Here is a 24,620-nt window from a genome sequence, read left to right as displayed (position 1 = left end):
CATCAGGTGACGATGTTTCAAAGATAAACAATGATAGATCATTAAATCTCTCGAGGAAAACGCACGACTGATACAATACCACAAAATCCTAATATTAGCAATCGCCGGTTATGTTGTCGAAGCTTTTTTTGAAACTAAAAAGGCGATAATGATGTATGACACATTTCATTTGAGTTTGATAAACCTATTGTTTAATAAATACTGCGCATACTTCATATTTTTAAATGCTTCGTTATTGATTTCAAGGTTTTATATGGAAGACCTTTCAAAGAAATTTCCACTTGTCGATGTTTTGAATGCTACCCAAGGAAGGTACATTATCAAAAGTGTCTTATTGTTATTTTTACAACGCTTATAGATTGCATTCTTAGAACGTAAGCCTTTACAAAGCAGTGATTCCTTAGACAACTGGTTCCAATGGTTCTTTCCAGTAATTAATAAAGAGTAATTGATGCACTTAGTTCCCTGTAGAAATCGTGTTCAATCTATCATTTCCTCTATTGAACTGCAGGTTGGTTTCAAATCCCCTATATTGGGAACTTTCGTTTCGGATTGGAAATTCGTATTATTATCGTTATAAATTATTTCCACAAATTAACAAAACGAAACAAGTCACATGGTTCATATTTGAACTAACTATGTATACTGATTACCACTAGCTAATTCTTAAAATAAATTTCATATGACCATAACTTCTTAACTATTTAATGTACAGCTTTCATGCTTCGTAATCATACTAGATCTGAGATGGCCAATTTTGTCCGAGAAAAAAATAAATTTTTTGCTTGTATATGAAAGACCTGAGTGTCGTTAGATAAAACATGCATTTCCAAGTTTCATGGATATGGATAAAATTTTCAACATTGGAAAGTTTTTTTGTTTTTGTTTTTACATTTTTTACACATTTTTTAGCTTTTGTCGGGTGCCCCGACCAGCAATCGAACACGGAACACGTTTATCCGGTATGATAAACCACAGCTATAAGTACTGAGCATCTCCATCAGTGTAGTGACGGATACCTTTTTAATACTAGGTACAAACCATATCGCTCAATTACAATTTGCATTAAAGTTGTGAGAGCACATATATGGTCTTCTGATATAAAATGACTTTGCACGCGTGATAGTTTTGTATTTGACAGTAGTGTTACATTACCAGGAACGATGTGGTGGTCACGAACTTAATTAAGACGTCACGACAGAAGCAATGATGTGAAGTCGGGAAACAAAGAAGTTGCCTCAGGATTCGAGTGCATTGGAACAAAATAACCGCTTCCTTCGATTTTTTTTTGTAAATTGTTTGCCCGATACAAACGTCTTGGAATTGTTTTATAAATTCTCCTATGAAATGAACACTCGTTGAAGATAATTTATATTCCCATTATGAACGTTGAATACCGTGAGATTGTAACAATGTAGACACAAATAGGTCACATGCATGAATCCTATTGGCGAAATAACAGGGAGTTGTTCTAATAACCTGCCATCACTGGTATAATGGATGTATATAGCGGGGCCACGCACCTTTCAGCAAGGCTACTGTTTATTACACGATAACATTTACATAATGTTATAACATGCACGTTCTATCCTGGCAGAAAAAGGCAGACTGTTTCTATTTGATACTATGTAAATATTTAATATACATTTCCTATGGATCTAGTTGTATTGTTGTCATCTATAATAATCTAGGAAAACAGATAAGGAATTCAGCCATCAACAGCATCAATTGCACGAATTAGAAATTTATTTTCCCTCCAAGGTAATAAATCATTTCTTTCATTCCGTATTGTAGGCCTGTAATCCCCACAATTTGCGATTGATTTTCATAATCTCATATGATATATGACGTCACGATTGCCAGTAGTTTCCATAGAAACTCGACGTCAATGTATTTACCGCCATTACAGACTCATTTGTCAGTATGTTTTAATAATTACTTCAATACTCCTTATTTTACAGAAGTGCCAGAACCAACAGTTGATCCCGTAGACGTTGCTATAGTAGAAACCAACGACAACATTCCCCCGGATAGACTCACTATTAGTATGCCGTTTAACCTAAATATGGGGATAGAACTAATGCAAAGTGCCAAGCCTGTTAGTCTTTCATTAAAACTGGTGAACAATAAGAACGAACTTCGTGATGTGTATGTGACACGTGTTGACAAGAGTGGAAAAAAAGTTTTACAAAAAGAAAATATTCCTATTCATAAGGTAAGCTGTCTTTTTTGTTTTCTGTCCTGTGCTGGTAATGACGAAAATCGCTATCGATACGGCGCCAATATAAATAACGTATACTGATATCATATAAACCATTTAAAGACTATCAAGTATATTTCTAAAAACACAATATGACGCTCTATTAATAGTATCAAACACGATTGCTATTATATGCATGTAAAGAATTCAGACACTGTATTTATTTGTGATATTTTATATCCCTTTAATTACACACTAATGTTAAACATTAAATGGAAGGTTCTATAACAGTTATGTGATAATGGTAAGGCGTCTGTTCGCTGTATAAATACGACATTAAACAGTCTTTATACTGAAAATAACCTTGGTCTGCACTTTATTATTAATGTCAACACGTTTACATCTAATTAGACTTTACTGACCTAACTGTACCTACACTATCTTGTACTCATCTGTATTGCCAATATCTTCACGTCAAGTGCTTAGTACAATATGCTGAAGACTGTTATAAAAGTCAGCAAACGATACTTAGTTTATGAAGCGTCTGTTAATCAGCAAAAAAAATTGTGACCGCCTCTCGAAAATGCGACATAGTATGATTTTTTCCCTTTTCTTTTTTACTGAGTTGTTTTCTAATCGCCCCCTTTGTCACCGTCTCACCTTTGGCCTTCGCCTCAATAAGGTCTATGCCCTGGTCACTTAGTCGATACACGTGGTAGTGTCTGCTCCTGTCTAAAGTTCGGTATAAAGGGGATTGGAGGAATGGTTTGTCCGTTATCAGTATGATGTGACCGGGTAGGGTGTGTTGTTTGGTGTCTTTGTTGAGTTACCACAGAATAGTATAGGGAATGCAAATGTGTAACGATTCTGGATGTTTTCAATGAAGCTGTAGTCGGATATGGGTATATAATTACTTGTTGTAAGGGTAAGGAATGTGGTGTTGATTCCACAGACGAACTGACATGTTCAACACTCACACAAAAGGAGCTGCGTACCTATCAGATGTTCCCGTTGTTTTCGTAGTATGTAGAAATCAATGTCTATATAATCGGTACATACTTAATTGTAACAAAATCGTAATTATGAGACTTAGTTACTTGTAAATGGTGCTGCTTAGTGTCTTCGACACATACAAGAGATTGAATGCACGAGAGGACGCCTTAATGACCCTACCTGTTAATTGAACATAAATATAATAAAAGAAACTAAATCGACGATAAACGTTATTTCTTATATGAGGAGGTGTGATGATGTTGCTATTCTCTGTTACAGAATGTTGCTTTTTACCAAGACACTACGACGGGAGCAGCGTGTAAGGTCACGTGTGAAGGACTGTCACAGGGCCACTGTGACCCTCTCTTGGTAGGTCAACGAATTACAAAGTACTGGCTGCCCTCACTGTTAATGGAGTGTTGTAAAAACAATATATCGTAGGATCAACACCGTGTAACGATCTATGTCACAGAATCAGTCGAGATTTATTGTTTTAATTGTCAGACAAGATTTAAAGCGATATATATATACTTGCTTTAAATATGCTTTCTTCTTTGCCACAGTTTTGTCATTGTGTGTACAGTGTATGTGCATTTATACATTGAAAAGTAGACTTATATCATACACAAAACACATACTAGGCATTGTTTTAGAAATATATATTGTGCAATATAACATTAGTGAAGATTAATTTCTTGTATAAGATATTCTTTACTTTCGTGTATATCGTATGTATTTACGTGTGTATTTAAAGGCGCGCGGTCGACTTTAAATTCCTTTCATATTCGGGCATTTCTGTTAAATAACGTAATATCCCAAAACACGCGCGAACTTCACACACACAACTTAACACATACAGGGGAGGTGGTTCAAACAAAATGCCAAGAGTTCGACCATTACATGGAGACACAACAAGGATATACCGTTATATATGTTATATACAAACACATTGCAATCAGGGGATGTCGTCCTCAAAACCCAGTTAATAGGACATTCACCATCTGGTCGTTTTACTTTCGTATGGTTATTTTTATATATAAAATGATGCTAATGGAAACAAATGTTTGTTACGTTTAGAACATTCCTTCCTCAAATATATTTATATTGACCGAAATTTCTTTGAAGATGCAATTAAAACCGATCTTGTTTTAAATACAAACAATGTAGTGTGACAGATAGGAAAATAACATGATCAATTATATAGCGTTAGGAGTGATGTAGCAGTAAAATGAGAATACGAAATTCTTTTATACTTATGTTTATATGTGATTTACATAAACTGAATGATAAGGAGGAATGTTTCCCTTGTTTACCTACTAACTCTGTATTGACGTCAAAGTAGTGTGATTTATTTCTGTTCTTCTATTATCATATCAGTTCCTTGTTTCAAAAATAACTTGAGTGTTACTAAGTGTGACGAATACTGTTATTACCATATATAAGTATACTCCTCGTGTGAATAAATGTTTCGATTCCATTGATTCCCTGCTGTAAAACTGTAAGCAATTTAACTTATCCTCAGAAATTTTCTTAATTAGTAATTAATATGCTGAAGATAATGTACACATAATTTAAGACTAGAAAGTGAAATATTTTATCGGGTCAGAATTTGCGATTTTGCTAAATGAAAGAAACTAACATTTTAAAGTTTGTTTTTTCTTTTATATATTGCGATGTGAAAGGTTAGTTTTAGAATATAGAACATTTAAATAGAATGTGATTTAGAAGGAATGACAACATTTCACATATAAATGCAATGATTTTGTTTTACAAAAAGTATAATATTAAAGAAGTTTGACTAAAATAGCCATGAAGGAAATACCTTCCACCAAATACATTTCCCAACTCCATTTTAATTATTAAACCGACGGTCATCTATCTATGTTATTCAGTTAATCTCCATAGCTGCATTATGCGTGTTTCCTTTAAAACATATCTTTTGAGAAAAGTTTAGATATACAAATGTATATTTTTTTAAAATAACTTCGGTGTATGCAAATAAGGAGAATTCAAATTGGAGGAATTAGCTAATATAAACCTGGAAAATGAGAAAGTACATAAATTAGTCAATGGTATACATGTCATTATAAATGTACAAAAGTTATATTCAATGTAATAAATTTGATAAATCCCTATCGGATATGGTATATAGAATATATCAGTGTTGCTTGTAATAGATATATCACTAATTAATACTGAATTATTGCACTTGAGGAAATGGATGCAGTTATACATGGCATTTGAAGCCGATTATTGTTATGTACATGTATCAGAAGACATAAACTAGTTCAATATCAGAACTTATGTGATTACATTAGATTTACGTTCAGATATTGTGAATTCAAAGTTAAAAGCACATGAAAAACATGTATATAGATAAATATTTAACAGAGGATGTTTATATATTTTACTCTTTTATTCCTCAATATTATACGTCTATATTATGTCCTGCACAATAAAATTTGATATAGAGCCACATAGTCAATTTGGTCGTATATGGCATCTATTATATCAATAGTTCATCTCAAAATATTTTAAGTATTGAAAAGACAATTACTTTAAAACCCTAGTTATTAGAAATAATTGAGAAATACAATTTCCCTGCACATTCCTGACAAAAGATAATTATTCATCACGACAATGTACATTTGAATGTCCCAGCTATACCCATTAGAATGAATTATTAAGCTAACATTTATATATCATGATATATAGTTGCAATATTAAAAAGCACCGTCAAAACATTACCGAGCTAAATAGGAACAATGTAATATTACCCTAAGGCGGCGACGATCGTTAACATTTGTATATATCTGGAACATTAATAGGAGTTATTGTACATTTATGGCTGCCTGACAATAAATATTAGCTTCAATATATACATATTGTGAAGCAGATTTTCTGTATTTTTCAATAACTCGTATTGTCTAAAAGTCCAAATTATAGAAACAAGAAAATACGGTTAAAAAGTTACCTAGTCTAAATTAATATTACAGAGAAAATAATATATCCTTATCTAAGTAATAATTAACTTTATGACACAATTGACAAAGAGTACTTGCATAATTGTTATTATATTAGTACTCTTTATTAATTGTATTGTGTCATTGGATCAAACTGTTACTTAGATCAGGATATATTATATTCTCTGTAATATTAATTTAGACAAGGTGCAGTGACACATAATTATTGTTTAAGTGACGTTTAAAGTCAGAATTAAAGTCTATACCACTGAGACAACAATGCAGTATGTTGAGGCCTGTTGGTGGTGACCACTGTGTTATACACACAAACTGAACCTTTTCCTGCCATAATGTGCCCAGAATGACATGTTTTATGATTGCAGACTGGCAGCTTTAATGTGGAGGGAGTTGAATATGCAATACAGATGATACCGGGAGAGACGAATGACAGGGTCAGACGGAGCTTAAGGTCACGTGGTATACGACACAAAGGTCGCTTGTACAAAGTCTTCAAGACCAAAAGACACATGGCATCGATGTCTGACTATATGGACACAGGTACAGCTGAAACAGCAGTGTTTATTGTATACATGTGATAAAGGTTAGACAGGTGTGCGTCAAATAAGGATTTGTGGTTTTCACATTTCAGTCTGTTTTTGTCGTTTATTTATTAACTATACACTTGTATGTTTTATCGGCATGCCTTAAATGATTTTATTTATTTATTTTTTTTGGGCCCCCCCCCCCAAAAAAAAAAATAAATAAATAAATGGGGTGTTGTTGATGGTGGTTTATAAATGACACTCGCACGATTCTATTCATATTCAATATTTTACGATTGGTGTTGGAAGCAGTGTCAATATCCATTTCACGTAAATGCGAGTTTCCATCCATAACATATTTTACATAGATATCATACGCTTTTCCTTTTAGGAATATATTCTGAAATTAGGTACCTTAATTAGGAAGTTAATATAATGATCAACCAACAGTCCTAAATCCCCTTTGTTGGTTTAAATTGTATTATTTTTCCCAAAAAATGATCCTACTGTCACTAAACATCAGGATTGACCTGGCTGTAAACACAGTTTGAGTACTTGTCTATTCTTTTTTCTCAATGAAGGAGGTTCGAACAAGATTCAAAAGAAAAGAAAAAGAAATAAAGGTGACGCCATGCGACATTCCCAGTCTGTGATAGACCTGACAAGTAACACTTCGTCTGCTCCCATGGCCATGAGGACTTCGGGGCGAGTTATACACACCAACCGGCCATCACCTCATAGCCGGGCTCTTTACCATCTCGGCCTGTTGTTGGTGATTGATTATAATATATATCGGAGGTGAGACAATATAATATTTAGTAGGTTAGACTGATATATATATTGTAGATAATATTATAGTATATATTAAAGGGATTATTGAAATAGATATATACATGTTGTAGGCAAGATTATAATATATATATAGTAGGTAATAGTATACATGTAGTATTTATTAAAGGGATTATTGAAATAGATATATACATGTTGTAGGCAAGATTATAATATATATAGTAGGTAATAGTATACATGTAGTATTTATTAAAGGGATTATTGAAATAGATATATACATGTTGTAGGCAAGATTATAATATATATAGTAGGTAATAGTATACATGTAGTATTTATTAAAGGGATTATTGAAATAGATATATACATGTTGTAGACAAGATTATAATATATATAGTAGGTAATAGTATACATGTAGTATTTATTAAAGGGATTATTGAAATAGATATATACATGTTGTAGGCAAGATTATAATATATATAGTAGGTAATAGTATACATGTAGTATTTATTAAAGGGATTATTGAAATAGATATATACATGTTGTAGGCAAGATTATAATATATATAGTAGGTAATAGTATACATGTAGTATTTATTAAAGGGATTATTGAAATAGATATATACATGTTGTAGGCAAGATTATAATATATATAGTAGGTAATAGTATACATGTAGTATTTATTAAAGGGATTATTGAAATAGATATATACATGTTGTAGACAAGATTATAATATATATAGTAGGTAATAGTATACATGTAGTATTTATTAAAGGGATTATTGAAATAGATATATACATGTTGTAGGCAAGATTATAATATATATAGTAGGTAATAGTATACATGTAGTATTTATTAAAGGGATTATTGAAATAGATATATACATGTTGTAGGCAAGATTATAATATATATAGTAGGTAATAGTATACATGTAGTATTTATTAAAGGGATTATTGAAATAGATATATACATGTTGTAGGCAAGATTATAATATATATAGTAGGTAATAGTATACATGTAGTATTTATTAAAGGGATTATCGAAATATATATACACATGTAGTAGGCAAGATTATAATATATATAGTAGGTAATATTATAGTATTTATTAAAGGGATTATCGAAATATATATACACATGTAGTAGGCAAAATTATAATATTTATAGTAAGTAAGACTATAATATGTTTATATAAAGTAGCTAAGATTATAATCGAAATAGTAGGCAAGATTATAATATATATATGTTTAGTTCATCACATGATAATTACTAGGAATGCGATTGGATAACAGCTATGGAGTATTTTGTGACAGTTCCCTGTCCTTCTTGACTACGGGAGACTATACCTGACTACGGGAACTATACTAAAGTATAGTCCCCCAGGAATGAGAACGCGACCAAATCTATGACGTCATAATGAATGTCATGTGACTTATTAAATCTATTATGGCCCTTTCCCTCGGGAACAGTTCTCCTATAGTATTGTCTGGCCAGGTATAGACCCTATAGGATAACATTTCCCTCTGGAAAGGGCCATAATAGAATAGTAGTAGGTAATATTATGATATATATCGCAGTTAAGACAATAACATATATAGTAGGTAAGTCACGGGTAAGATTATAATGCACACATTATCTAAGACTTTAAGATTATATAGCGAATAAAACTATATCATATATAATAGGTAAGTCACGGGTAAGATTATAATGTATACAGTATCTAAGACTTTAAGATTATATAGTGAATAAAACTATAACATATGTAGTAGGTAAGTCACGGGTAAGATTATAATGTATACAGTATCTAAGGCTTTAAGATTATATATTGAATAAAACTATAACATATGTAGTAGGTAAGTCACGGGTAAGATTATAATGTATACATTATCTAAGACTTTAAGATTATATAGTGAATAAAACTATAACATATGTAGTAGTTAAGTCACGGGTAAGATTATAATGTATACATTATCTAAGACTTTAAGATTATATAGTGAATAAAACTATAACATGTGTAGTAGTTAAGTCACGGGTAAGATTATAATGTATACATTATCTAAGACTTTAAGATTATATAGTGAATAAAACTATAACATATATAGTAGGTAAGTCACGGGTAAGATTATAATGTATACATTATCTAAGACTTTAAGATTATATAGTGAATAAAACTATAACATATATAGTAGGTAAGTCACGGGTAAGATTATAATGTACACATTATCTAAGACTTTAAGATTATATAGTGAATAAAACTATAACATATATAGTAGGTAAGTCACGGGTAAGATTATAATGTATACAGTATCTAAGGCTTTAAGATTATATAGTGAATAAAACTATAACATATATAGTAGGTAAGTCACGGGTAAGATTATAATGTACACATTATCTAAGACTTTAATATGAGCCAAGGTAGTAATTCCAACCGCGAGGACAAAAAACCAAATTGTCAAATTTTCCAGACGAAAATGCGAAATTTTGAAGTTTTCGTATCCAACAGACTTACGTTTGATTGGATCCCGTGTCATCTGGAAAATCCTGTTGATATTACTTCCTAAGACCCTTAATAGTAAGTAAAACTGTAACATAGTAGGTAAGTCACAGGTAAGATAAAAATGTGTACAGTATCTAAGACTTTAATATGATATATTAGATAAAACTATAACATATAGAGTAGGTTAATCAATAATATATAGAGACTTTAAGGCTTTGATATTGATAAATGTGAAGAAGATTCACCTTAACGATCAGATAGCATTTTTACCTCACCCAACAGATTGGGAACATTTAGTGAAGGTAGATATTCAACACTCATCCATTCCCTTCCCCCACTATTTGCGCGTTTCGTGTATTTATTGGAAAGTTACCAAATTGCAATTAGGTATTTTATGGTGTTTTTGTAATAAGAAAACGATTTTACGACGAGGAATTATCACAATGAATTACGCAGCATCGATCCTGGCTGTTAATAGGATGTTAATACAATCAAACAAAAGACATCGGAGATGGTTTCAATACAACACTAATTCTTCACAAGAGTTCCATATTAAGATGATTATGTAAAGTGTCTCCCTTCGAAATTTGAGTAAGGTAGATAGGTTTCGTGATTTTGCAGGTTTTATGACGCCACGTCTACACACAGTGCCCATGTAGAAAGGGACGAACAAGCGAAAGCCAATATACGTGAACATATGGCTAACATTGTCAACGGGGTAAGTTGCCATTTAGTCTGTCTCAGAAATCTTGGCAAAACATACCTATATGATTCTTCTCCACAACACATGTTTTTAAACATGAAATTACAAAGAGTTTAAAATTCATTGTGGTGCTTCGTCTAATGTGAAAAATATATAATAATGTGTATGGATATCAACCCTATTTTGTGTCCATACAGTTTGCGTTGATTTAGATAAATCACCTTAAATATTTGTGAACACTTTGTAACATTCGTTTCCTGTTTTCAGGTTGATTTAAGATTTAATAATTTTGAGACGTTTGAAGTAAAGGTTGCTATTACTGGCTACGTTATAATTGATGTAAGTATTATATTTTAGAAATACCGAACCTTATTCATAGGGTATGGCATATTCATTATACTATTATTGAATTTAACTTTATGGCCACATCAGAGAATGTTAATATTACATATTTAGTTTTATCATTCGAATATTTTATTTAGAATTAATCTTTTCTAGTCGCCTAATTTACTTTATTCTTCCTAACGCCTCCCCTGGTACCACCTCAATATTGGCCCTGTGAGGTTGGCTCTCGGTTCTGTCAACTGATCGAGAAACAACATGGTTTATAAAGGTAGTATGTGTTGTTCCTGCTTAGCACACAGCGTGTTTACTTCAATATTTATTTCAAACAATCTGATAACAAAGGTTGTATTACTATTATAATATACATGTATATATATGATTTCTATCAGTATTGTCCCTTGTGTTTTTGATTTTAGTGAAATAAATGTTAGTTCAATGTTTTCTTACAACCTAAAACTAATCTGATGTGTAACTCTATAGCACAAATTGGGTGTTTAACGAAGATGTTCTTGTTAGAAAGAAGAGGATTCCCGATGGACCCAACAAAAGATAGCCAAACGTCCACGTGACATTCTGAACGCCTCTATTGCATTGGCAGAACTGTTTGATTGGAAGAAAGATTTCCGACATGATCTCCCGCCACACGACCATGTCATGCTTTTCACACAGTAAGTAACCCGCAACACAACCGTGTCATACTTTTCACACAGTTAGTTACTCGACACAGAACCATGTCACGCTTTTCACAGAGGTTAGACGCCACACGACCGTGACATACTTTTCACACAGTAAGTAACCCGCCACACGACCGTGTCATACTTTTCACACAGTAAGTTACCCGCCACACGACCATGTCACGCTTTTCACAGAGTAAGTTAGACGCCACACGACCGTGACATACTTTTCACACAGTAAGTTACCCGCCACACGACCGTGACATACTTTTCACACAGTAAGTTACCCGCCACACGACCGTGTCATACTTTTCACACAGTAAGTTACCCGCCACACGACCGTGCCATACTTTTCACACAGTTAGTTACTCGACACAGAGCCATGTCACGCTTTTCACACAGAGTAAGTTACCCGCCACACGACCATGTCATACTTTTCACACAGTAAGTTAACTGCCACAAGACCATGTCATACTTTTTCACACAGTAAGTTAGCCGTCACACGATCATGTCGTACTTTTCACAGTAAGTTACCCGCCACACGACCATGTCATACTTTTTCTATAGTTAGTTACCAGCCACACGACCGTGTCATACTTTTCACACAGTTAGTTACTCGACACAGAACGATGTCACGCTTTTCACGCAGAGTAAGTTACCCGCCACACGACCATGTCATACTTTTCACACAGAAAGTTACCCGTCACACTATCATGTCATACTTTTCACAGTAAGTTACCCGCCACACTACCATGTCATACTTTTCACACAGTTAGTTACCCGCCTCACAACCTTGTCATACTTTTTACACAGTTTATGTTACCCGTCACACGATCATGTCATGCTTTTCACAGTAAGTTACCCGTTGGTTTAGAAAAAAAGTGTTATTACTATATCTGTGATTTATTTTGCTATCGATTTGGTGTACACGTACCGTAATGAACCTATTGAACTGTATATCGTTTTTTTTGTAGGTATGATTTGTATGTAAATTCCTTCTCCGATACCAAGGTTGCTGGTGAGTACACTTAAACCTGTTTGTATTTTACCAGTGGGTGACTTTTATGTCAATAAATTTCTATTTTTATATACTGATAATTTCGAAGTAGTAATGGTAAAAATGTTCATTATTTTACTGTCAATTTGATGCAGATAAAATGTTTCACCCTACATCTTCAGTTTTGTGAGGCACACACAACTTCTCCAAAACATAAACATGTTGATCGAAATACGTCGTTCTTTGATTCTTATATTTTTACACCACATGTTTTGATTAGGTTGTGGTCCACTGGTAACCTTACACTGTATCGTATGTTTTAGGTTTTGCTCATATTAAAGCTGTATGTAAAGACAAAGGAATTTCTGTGGTTGAGGACGAGGGTGGATTTGACAATATATTAACAGCGACCCATGAGCTGGCACATAGGTAATAAGGCATGTTGTCATTAGACTCCGCGTATGATAGTCCATGTTAGGGAACCACTGTTAACTCACGGCAGTCGTCACTTTTTTGAGACATTCCCCTGTGGTATAGAATTAAAAAAAAAACACCAACATTTTGTGAATTACGTTGTTTACAATTCATATAGTTTAACAAGTACAATTTGGAGCTAGAAAGAATTTTCGCTGTACTGCCAAAATGCATTATATTAATTGATACAGTGTAGTGAAATGAGTACATACGGTCAGACCATGAAGCCAATGTATGGCCTACAATTTCATTAGCATTTTAGTAGTTGTAAAGTGATTTCTGCAGGTATGTTATGTTTCCATCCAAATATACATATGGCATAGGCCTTACAACAAGAATGTTACAGTGCATAAAGTTTAACTAATACTTAAAAAGCATTAAACAAGTTTGAATAACTTTCAGAGATTAATTTATAATCTGATTACTTTCAATTAATTACTGAAGAAACAACATGTCAGAGTTATGACATATCTACCTTAAAGAATAATTTTGGATTGTTTTAGTCTCGGCGCGAGTCATGACGGCGACCGTCGCTATGACAATCATTGCGACCCTAACGACGGATTTATCATGACGGCAGTCGGTGGAGGTTCTGCTGGAGATGCTACAAAGGGACAAAACTCCTACAGATTTTCGACTTGTTCAGAAGATCAAATCATTGACTATTTTGACACAATGTAAGTTGATTTTTTTCATATTAATAATTTGGTGCATTTTCTTTTTCTATCTTGCAAGAAATTGAATTTCTTTTTTGTTATTTTTTTATACTGGATATAAACACATCTCTTTTGATGTATACCCAGACATTCATATAGTTTATTTTAACAATTGATTATTTGAATACCTTTATAAGTGTGGGGTATGACTTATGATATATTATATAATTGTAGCCTATATATGTTTTCAGGGGTCCCGGACACTGTCTAGAAAAAGAGGACTTCGTATATGATAGTAATGAGTTCGACAATCACGTTAGCACAATGCTCGGCCAGAAGTACAACCCTAACGAACAGTGTGCCTTAAATCTAGGATATCCTTCGTACTACGCTTGGGTAGGTTTACTTCAGTCCACATTATCTTACTACTTAAATCTAGGGTATCCTTCGTACTACGCATGAGTAGGTTTATTTCTGTCCACAATATCTTACCACTTAAATCTAGGTAATCCTTCGTACTACGCTTGGGTAGGTTTACTTCAGTCCACATTATCTTACTACTTAAATCTAGGGTATCCTTCGTACTACGCTTGGGTAGGTTTACTTCAGTCCACATAATTTTACTACCTAAAAACTAGGTTATCCTTCGTACTACGCTTGGGTAGGTTTACTTCAGTACGTATTATTTTACTACTTAAATCTAGGGTATCCTTCGTACTACGCTTGGGTAGGTTTACTTCAGTCCGTATTATTTTACTACTTAAATCTAGGGTATCCTTCGTACTACGCTTGGGTAGGTTTACTTCAGTACGTATTATTTTACTACTTAAATCTAGGTTATCTTTCGTACTACGCCTTGGTAGGTTTACTTCAGTCCACATTATTTTACTACTTAAATCAAGGGTATCCTTCATACCACGCTTGGGTATGTTTACTTCAGTCCACATTATCTTAATTCTCAAATCTAGGGCATCCTTCGTACTACGCATGAGTAGGTTTATTTCTGTCCACATTATCTTACTACTTAAATCTAGGGTATTCTTCGTACAACGCTTGGGTAGGTTTACTTCAGTCCACATTATTTTAATACTTAAATATAGGGTATCCTTCGTACTACGCTTGGGTAGGTTTACTTCAGTCCATATTATTTTACTACCTAAAACTAGGATATCATTCGTACTACGCTTGGGTTGGTTTACTTCAGTCCATATTATTTTACTACTTAAATCTAGGTTATCCTTCGTACTACGCCTTGGTAGGTTTACTTCAGTCCACATTATTTTACTACTTAGATCAAGGGTATCCTTCATACTACGTTTGGGTATGTTGACTTCAGTCCACATTATCTTAATTCTTAAATCTAGGGCATCCTTCGTACTACGCATGAGTAGGTTTATTTCTGTCCACATTATCTTACCACTTTAATCTAGGTAATCCTTCGTACTACGCTTGGGTAAGTTTACTTCAGTCCACATTATTTTACTACTTAAATCTAGGGTATCCTTCGTACTACGCATGAGTAGGTTTATTTCTGTCCGCATTATCTTACCACTTAAATCTAGGTAATCATTCGTACTATTCTTGGGTAAGTTTACCTCAGTCCACATTATTTTACTACTTAAATCTGTGATATCCGTCGTACTACGCTTGGGTAGGTTTACCTCAGTCCACATTATTTTATTACTTAAATCTATGGTTTCATTCGTACTACGCTTGGGTAGGTTTACTTCAGTCCACATTATTTTACTACTTAAATCTATGGTATCCTTCGTACTACGCTTGGGTAGGTTTACTTCAGTACGTATTATTTTACTACTTAAATCTAGGGTATCCTTCGTACAACGCCTGGGTAGGTTTACTTCAGATCACTTAGTACTTATAAGAATATACTCATTTACTGGGGATCCAGCCATTTTTTGACGGTACCGTATTGACCAGTATTTCAACAAGTGTAGAAAACGTATTTTTCGAATGTGTGAAAGTTGAATTATTTTCAAAGAGTCGTTGTTTGAGAGACATATTTGTATAACTGATTTTTAATATTTTTTTGAAATGAGACATAGCGCAAGTAAGGAATATATAACAATTTTTTTTTGCTAAAACACATTAAAAAGATCACATGTCATTTTTACTAATCCGCTTGAGAATAAATAATTTGGTTTTAATTCGCGTACAAAAGAGGAACGGAGGAATGTGTGATAACCTCATTATATATTTAGGGGTTGCGTGTCCAGCGAAAGTTGTCCATAAGATATTTAAAATAAAACCGTCTATTGCTTTCAGGGAGGGCGTCTTGGAGAGCCACATGATATATGCACCAGTATGGCTTGTAAGAACAGACTCAGCAGTGAAAGTTTCAATATATTCAACGCATACAGAGGTACTTCCTGTGGAGATAAAAGGGTTGGTATTACATTTATTATTGTCAGTAATGTAATGCCTTTAGTCAGACAAACCTAACGAAAAATCATTATTTTATTATTGGTTTGAATTAATTGAATATCGCCTCCCAAACATGCACCACACACTTCAATACACGCTACACACCACATACATGGGAGGCCGACCTTACAAGACCCTGGCTGTTAATAGAATGCTCTACTGCCGACAGAGCATAAACGATGCCAATAGTTTGAACAATAGTGATGTTGAAGTGTGTACATATGTGTCTTATTAGCACAAAAATACATATGAAATGATTTAATTTGTTTTTGATCCATGCGCAGTACTACAATCCAAATAGTATATAATGTCATGGAATTTGTTTGGGATGCAATTAATTAATTTTATATTTTTGTCTTGAAGTAAAATAAGAATCTCAAACTTTTTCCATGGCGGTAATGGTGTAAAGAAACTTTTGAAACCGATAAAAAGAAATACAAATTCACCTGCTCCTGTTTTGATTGAGAAAATATACCATTCGTCAGCGTCCATCTTTAATCAAACAAAGAATTTTGACAAAGCATTTCGTTGATACAAATATATTTTTTTCTCAATATCATAGCTTTACTTGGATGTCCTAGAATTACTAGGATTATTATATTGATATGCCATCCTTAGTTATGCCCCTTTAGTTGTAGTTTCTTTTACCAACATATGTTGTCCTTGTTTCAAATTTATAACACCATTTTAAGCTACTTTTAACTACTTAGAATGCATTTGTTTGTAACAAGAGTTCATTTTCACCTTTGTCATTAGTTTTATTTTTATTTGCCTTTTCTATAGTGGTGCATTGACGGAGTCTGCACAACTTCCCAGTTTGCGCCAGGAAGAAATGGTAAGACAATGGAAAGACATATATATTCTTAAATGATATTTTATACATCGAGTCTTTTATTTGTATTTTATTTTTTGTCTCTCTAACCTTGGCGAGTAAAACTTAAAAAAAAAAGAAATACAACCGAGCTCGTCACAATGGAGTTCTTGCGCTTCAGGTTATGTTATACTAGTGACAAATGCAAAAATATATCATAGGCGCAGTCACTGGATATCAGGTGGATATTGTGAAAAAATATAGATAAGAAATGATTCCATAAAGTACAATACTGTGGTCTTAAATAAAATATGCTAAAAACGCACCGATTTGTATCATAAATTCACTCACTACCAAATACGTATCATGTGCATCAGTTTAATCTATCACTGAGTTGTATCTTTTAAACATTTTACAGACAATTCAGTTTATAGCAAACACTAAACTTCTTATACACATCTCAGTATTTCACGCTAAATTAGTTTCGCTACGTTGGAGTTGCATCCCTTTGATAATAATCTTTTGTTGGGTAAAATGATATTTTTGCATTATATATGTTCATTTCTATTTCTTATTTGACACCAACACTAAAAGGTAAAATTTGCCATAATGGAAATACATAGTTGTATCCAACGTTCATGATGAATATCATTCACCGTTATCTCCTCGTTGTTCACGCCGAACCATTGGTCTGTGACTACTATTGATGTATCACCTTTATGACTGTTTGTACTGCCATGGCTACCTTGATGGTTCCTGGATGTTAGCATGGTGGGCTAAACCTCCAAAGATTTACGATCTATCTGCACTAATAGCATATATTGTATATTTTTCACTAGTATGACTACAATGATAAGAATAACAATGACTTATCGTCCTCTCCAACATGATGTGATGTAAAAAGTATTAATAAATTTGTTCCAGATGTGTGTGTACACGGCGATTCTCAGAGGAAGTTCGGACCTAAACGTAACTTATCCTGTAACGAGTTCCTCAATGCACATCCCTACAGGTGCTACGATCCATATTACACCATGTTCTGTTGCAGCACGTGCGCACGCTTAAAATCAGAAACGGAAGGTTAGTTACTACAACATTGAATTCATTTTTTTTTTATATTACGAGGAACAAGAACGATAGAAGTGAATGGATAACTTATAACTCAATTGAAATTAGCTATTAATGGCATAACGATGAAAGGAAAGTGTTTTCAGATAATAAGTAAATAGCATATTAATGGGAATGTATTTTCCAGGCTGCGAGTATGGTGATAAGAATACGACGGAGTGTGCCTTGTTAGGGTCCCGGAAGGATCTGTGCTATATTGAAGCTAATGCTGCATTGTGTTGTAGCACGTGTGCACAGCACTACACCGGCGTATCAGGTGAGCACAGTATAAGATGTTTTTAATTAATGTTTTTATATGCATTTTAATATGCACCACACTTCGTCTGATACTGCATACATATGAATACGGATAGATAAAATGCAGTTTTTCGTAATTTGATTTTCTAGCCATATACTTAATTTACCTTATATCCATAGTATTAATTCCAGTGAGAAACATGAATACTGTGTAGTTACTGAACTCAAACAAGAAAACCATGTAAACCACCTATATTCACATGCTGTTATTACTACGATATCGTATCTTTATCTTATTACCTACTGTAGCTATGGTTTCAATAACAAAATTTGCACTACATTAGAATTTTGATACGCTATAAGATTCATTTTTAATTACAGGATGTGAGTACGGCGACCGTTATAGGCTTTGTAACCCTAGCGATTGTAATACGCCTGAAAATGCTAAGTTCTGCTGTGAAACATGTGGAGTACTAGGTCCACCAAAGGAACAACGACCGAGATTCCGACCGGTGCCGACGCGACGACCAACGACAAATCGGCCGGTATTCACAACTCGACCTCCCTCAACTCGTCGACCAACAGTTTCACGGAACAACCTTATACCAAAGATGCGGCCACTGCCACCTAAACAGCCCGCTAGACTATGGGAGCCAGCATTAGATTGCGTGAAGCCAAACACGACATTTTTCCAGGCCTCATGTACTTGGCTTGATACTTGGTTAAGGGGTATCTGTAAAAATAGCCTCTTTAGGTCGACATGTTGTGAGCCGTGCTCCGCGGCCATGCAGACAGCAAATTCACCACTCACCCAGTTACCGACCAAAGATAAATTCTCTCTCAATAAGAGCATTCCACCACTGAAATCTACTAAAACAAAAGAAGCTGTACTGAAGGAAAGCAAGTCAGGTAAACAGTACCACAAATAAAACGAACCATTTTGCAAATATATGCTTGAAATTATTTTGGGCGCATTGAAAAAATAAAGCCTAAGAAAAATTAAAAAGTAAGAAGAATGTCCTGTGACGAAAATGATTTTTGGTACATTTATCTTGTGTTTATTTCAGTAATTTTTGTCAAATCACATTAACTAGTATGTTTGTCTTGTTTTCAGCCTGCTTTGACGTTGATCGTAACTGTGCGGATATCGCCGCCAGTCAGTGCTATACTTTGTCCACTAGGACCAGGTGCTGCGCCACATGTGAATCACTTCGGACTGATATACCCGGTAAATATCCTCACAGTGAGCTTCACCTGTGACAATATTCTCAATTGTATAATTTTTAATCACAGGTTTAAGTTTCACAGTATGACATTAATTGTAATTATGTTAGAGTTGTTTAGAACATTATTTGTATTTCTGACCTCACCGCACTTAAACTCTAAAATAACCATTCTCTATTTTCCTGACAAAAAACGCAACGTATCTGGATCATTGGGATGTGCTAAGAACAGTCATTTGAACATGTTCAGGGAAATCGATAGCTTTCAACAATTATACTTTTACTATTTTTTGATATTATAGATGCTTTGTGTCTGAAACAATTTCCTTAACACGTACTGCCTCTTCATGGTTTCAGATTGTCCATATGGAGACAGGAACAGGCGGTGTGCGCCAACGTTTAAAATGGATCCTGAATACACGTGTACACAGAAACGATCTCTATGCTGCTATAGTTGTCGTGGTGTGACGACCATGCTCGGCAGAAGTCCTCCGATTTCTCCCGTCAAGCCAATCAGACCATCCTCAACACCACGACCCACGGCGTTCAGCACATCACGAAAAAGGAATTTTAAGCCAGCTGCCGGTAGAAGACGAGGCCAAACTGGAGGTAGAGGTCATCGTATATACGGATCAGAAAGGGCAGCGGGAAGAGACGCAGCAGCGAAACGGTTTCTTGAAAGACGGGACCGACAGAGGAGGCTACAAGGAAGAAACAACAGTTTTCTCTCGAACTTTCGGAGAAGGAATCGTGGCTAAAGTATTTACTCTTTCCTGAAAATAAAATATGCTATTTTGTGGAAAGAATAGACTTTATCGATTGGTGCGCGGTCTATTAAGAGTTGATATAAAATCAGTGACTTTTTGTTTTATGGATATGTTAAACAAACCTTTGTGCTCTAGAACAGTTGATGATGTATTACAAAGGCATTGTATAAGTTATTTCCGAGAAATGATAAATATTTTGTCCTATGTTGGACGTTACAACTTTCTGCCGCTATGACAATGTTAAGTTTTGTATATTTTCTGCTCTTGTTATCAACAGGTGATGGTTTTTTTCGGTATTCTACAAAATCACTCGTTTTAAACACGTATTTCGTCGGTGTATTTTAAGTGATCGGGGGACTTAATCGAAGTTGTGATAAAGGTGAAACATGTCTGCAAACTTGTTAATCGAGAACTAATGGATCAAAGTAATTCAACTGCATATCGTTAAAAATATTATAAGACAATTCATTTCAGAATGCTGCAGATGATATGAAACTAAACCTATTTCACTAGATCAATGATAGCCTGATTAGAATGCAGACTTTATTTCGTGTAAAAGCCTATTCATGTAACCACTACATGACGCAGAAAACAAACTGAGTGAAGAAATATTACTTAATTTGATTAAAATTTCAATTACCTATCATAACCACACACACAATCTTTTGTTTAAATGAACATGGAATATAAATTTTGAAATCTCAACTATTTGACATTTTATGTCTTTTTGGGAATATATTAGTTTACTCTTATGTATGATGACTTTGAATTTTTTTGCCTAAGAAATACGTATTTCTGTTAAAATAGAGAAAAAAGAATTTCAATGGTTTTACATATTGGCGATCTATATATTAGGATATATATATATACCATTTATTAATTATAAACAGTAAAACCCCTATTACTCGAACAGCAGGGGACCAGGTCAATAGTTCGAGGAATACGGGGTATTCGACTCATCCGAGGTTGGTCACGATCAACAGTCAAAATGTCCGGTCTCAAACTATGACAAACAATGCACGGCAATGGAATTTTAATTACCCTATCTTTCAGCATTTTGGATTTCTTTATTCAAGTGTTTTATTGATAGCAATATCAAGTTGAAAAATATATATATATATAACAAAAAATGAGCGTTTGAAAATTCCTTCGAGAGAGCCCTAAATCAAATCTCATTCACAGCAGAGGTAAGCGACCGACAATCCAAATTGGTCAACAAGGATACATTTTCTATTATGTAATTATCACAAATTATTTCAAACATTTACAAAATACATACTCACAATAAAGTTATAAACCAGCATAAATACGGACATAAGAAACGATATCTATAGATGTCTATTTCGTAAAAGCGTTAGGTTACATGTGTTCACGAGTAGAGTTACAAAAAACAATGCTGGTATACGGGAAAAGAAACGGAACGCACTGATAAAATGTACTTTGCATATCGTTTGCAATATTTTTCGCCTATTTTGTCATTTCACAATGTGTACTTTTTATTAACACGGAACAACAACTTCGGAATTTTCGTATTTACAGCGAAGATTATTATGAGAGAAACATCAATAATTTAATGCCTTTTCTGAAATGTTCAAATAAAGTTAGCATCAAACAACGACTTGCGATCGTGTAGGTAGGTAATAATGACACTGTTAATCCCTTAACGCCACCTATAGCTATATAAACACAAGGTCGTGAGCAATTATCTATGTCGGTCGGTGCAGTCAGGTGTGACACAGGTAAAAAAATCTCAAGGGCCGAACACCTGTTCGACGAATACATGGGTAAATACTATGTATTTGATGAAACGGGGACATATTTCAATTCGAGGAATGAGGGGTATTCGACGAATAGCTGTTCGATAACCTTGATCTACAACGTTAACAGTACTGTAGACAGGGGATGACTGACGGTATAAAGAGGCTACTGATGTATATAATAGATGATCAACCACACAGTTTTGCTTTATCATTGTTTTATTTCACATTTTACTGTTAGAACATTGCATCAAAGATATTAGGTTTTCACATGTTAATGCTTCAAATCGTATCCTTATTCATACACCGAGTTGTCTAGACATTATAAAATATTTACAGTGATGACAAGAAATGTAAACATCGAATTCGACTCATTGTATGATAGTTCATACCAACAATGATTCAGTAATAGGATTTTATACATATTGAGTGAAATTATAATCAATTGGAAACACACTGATCATTATTATAAATTACCTACCGACATGTATAGTTGAAGTACCTGAAGAACGTGGTCTTTGTTAACGCCTAAAACCCAAAAGATATAAAAGGCTGAATATAAATGAAAATATATAAAATAAAATGAAAAAAATCGTTATTGTTTACGCTAGTAAAACGGTTTGTGCAAATTTATGTATTTGACTATTTGTTGAAACCTAATCAAAATTGTTGATATCATTTTTAAGGTTCTGAATGTGATCACAATATAAATAATAGATTTCCTCTAACACACAATTTCAAGACACCAATATTAATATGGTATTTTAGGTGGTCGTTAGAAATTACACCTGCTGTCTTTACGCATTAAAAAGCGACTAAATGTGGCATTATTTATTATCTTTTTTCCCTTACCTAACGTACACGTGTCTTTTGATACCGCCTCAATTTTGGACTGGACTTGTGGTTTCGCCCCCTTGGCCGAGACACACCATACTAAATAAAAGTAAGTTTCTGCTCCGGGTTACCTCTCAGAATGAAAGGAGTGGTACCACTAGTTTATCGCCATTTCCGTCACTGGAGTCATAGTAAAATTGAAGGTTCTAAGAGAAAAGAAATCATAGCCCTATATAACGAGACTTTCATATAAACAAACAGAGAGGAACGATCATAGTCTATCTACATCAAGGGAGCAAACTACATCCATTTGTTTAATTTTTATATGTCCTGAGGAGGATATGACGAGAATTTGGTATCTCGTGGGATATCGAGGATATTGTATTAATGTGACCGGGTCTTGTTATTTCTCTTTAATGGCGTGTTTATTTTTTTTTTAAATTTTATAAAATCGGAGGATGTTGAGAGGTTTGAGGTAATGCATATTATTCGGACGAGGAAAGCCACCGAATGGATATCTGCTGTTTTACTTCTGGTTGTTTAAATGTCCTGTACAGTCGACAAATATTTCATGTTTCAGATGGAAATGATTGGCATGAAGGAGAATGCTTAGAACACACTAATTCATATGTATACACGATATAAATGTGAACCTCTTTACCGCCCCCCCCCCCCCCCCCCCCCCCCGCGAAAAAAACGCTCGACGCATTTCTTAGTTGGAGACGCAAGTGTCCAAAATAGTCCCCAAGAGTTGACAGGACTTCAGCAAAAAATAAAATAACATGATCCAACACAAAAATCTGCCAAGAGGAGCATTCATTATAATCCCTTAGAAAGTATGCATGGTATTTATATCATCAACACAACTTTACAATGCAATGTAACATATAAATATGTAATTCATGTACAGAATACTAAAATTATTTTATATGATAACCGTTTGAACAGCGATTGCAGAAAAGGGAAGGGAGGTGTCAAAATAAGATTTATCCCATAACTATGCATATTTCACAATGGAAAACCCATGTGATAAATTCCATAGCAGTTGGTTATCGTTTATGTTTACACACTCCAGTGTGTTAACACCTACGGCGCCTCTGATTGGCCAACTCCAAGATCTCTTGATTCCGACTGGCTCTCAAATTCGGGTTTCTTTTCATAGGACATTTTCTTTTAAATAGCATTGTATTTTCAAAGTATTAAACAATAAATTATTGGCTCTCTATTAAGGCACTATATTTTATGGCGGGAAGATATCACTACACGTTGTATGGTGGTAAGTTTCCCTGAATGAAGACGAGAAAATGGTCACCACGGAATAAATATAGAGTTAAAGTTAAGGGATAAATAAGTTCCCCAACAAGTGACTGTTGTTTATCATGTTTATCTAAACTCTCGTTAGTTAATTTTCAAATCTTTAAAAGACACTCGCTAAAGCTCGTGTCTTTTCAAAATTTGAAAATTAACTAACTCGAGTTTGATAAACATGATAAAAACAGTCACTTGTTGGGGAACCTCTATGTACATGTATATGCTAGGGAATCAAATTTAAAAATTATGAAATAAAGCGAAAACAAGAAATGTTTTATATGA

At 34.0% G+C, this 24,620-nt stretch overlaps 1 protein-coding gene across 1 annotated transcript in view; it reads left to right on the top strand.

Annotated features, from left to right (window-relative positions):
• LOC138329619 (uncharacterized) overlaps positions 1 to 21,190 on the top strand; it is a 28,737-nt gene extending 7,547 nt beyond the window's left edge. The window contains exons 2-19 of the mRNA XM_069276713.1: positions 1,962 to 2,215; positions 3,473 to 3,562; positions 6,540 to 6,714; positions 7,280 to 7,496; positions 10,601 to 10,697; positions 10,950 to 11,021; positions 11,544 to 11,695; positions 12,676 to 12,719; positions 13,022 to 13,127; positions 13,676 to 13,849; positions 14,080 to 14,224; positions 16,112 to 16,231; positions 17,054 to 17,105; positions 18,006 to 18,161; positions 18,337 to 18,465; positions 18,828 to 19,355; positions 19,561 to 19,674; positions 20,027 to 21,190. Of these exons, the coding sequence (XP_069132814.1) occupies positions 1,962 to 2,215; positions 3,473 to 3,562; positions 6,540 to 6,714; positions 7,280 to 7,496; positions 10,601 to 10,697; positions 10,950 to 11,021; positions 11,544 to 11,695; positions 12,676 to 12,719; positions 13,022 to 13,127; positions 13,676 to 13,849; positions 14,080 to 14,224; positions 16,112 to 16,231; positions 17,054 to 17,105; positions 18,006 to 18,161; positions 18,337 to 18,465; positions 18,828 to 19,355; positions 19,561 to 19,674; positions 20,027 to 20,427 (3,026 nt within the window). The 3' untranslated portion in view covers positions 20,428 to 21,190. The remainder of the gene's footprint in view (positions 1 to 1,961; positions 2,216 to 3,472; positions 3,563 to 6,539; positions 6,715 to 7,279; positions 7,497 to 10,600; positions 10,698 to 10,949; positions 11,022 to 11,543; positions 11,696 to 12,675; positions 12,720 to 13,021; positions 13,128 to 13,675; positions 13,850 to 14,079; positions 14,225 to 16,111; positions 16,232 to 17,053; positions 17,106 to 18,005; positions 18,162 to 18,336; positions 18,466 to 18,827; positions 19,356 to 19,560; positions 19,675 to 20,026) is intronic.
• The last annotated feature ends 3,430 nt before the right edge of the window (positions 21,191 to 24,620 follow it).

Source organism: Argopecten irradians, chromosome 8 (assembly GCF_041381155.1).
Source record: "Argopecten irradians isolate NY chromosome 8, Ai_NY, whole genome shotgun sequence".
NCBI classification, from domain to species: Eukaryota; Metazoa; Mollusca; class Bivalvia; order Pectinida; family Pectinidae; genus Argopecten; species Argopecten irradians.
Note: the sequence above shows the minus strand (reverse complement) of the source record. Positions and strands in the feature narration are given on the sequence as shown.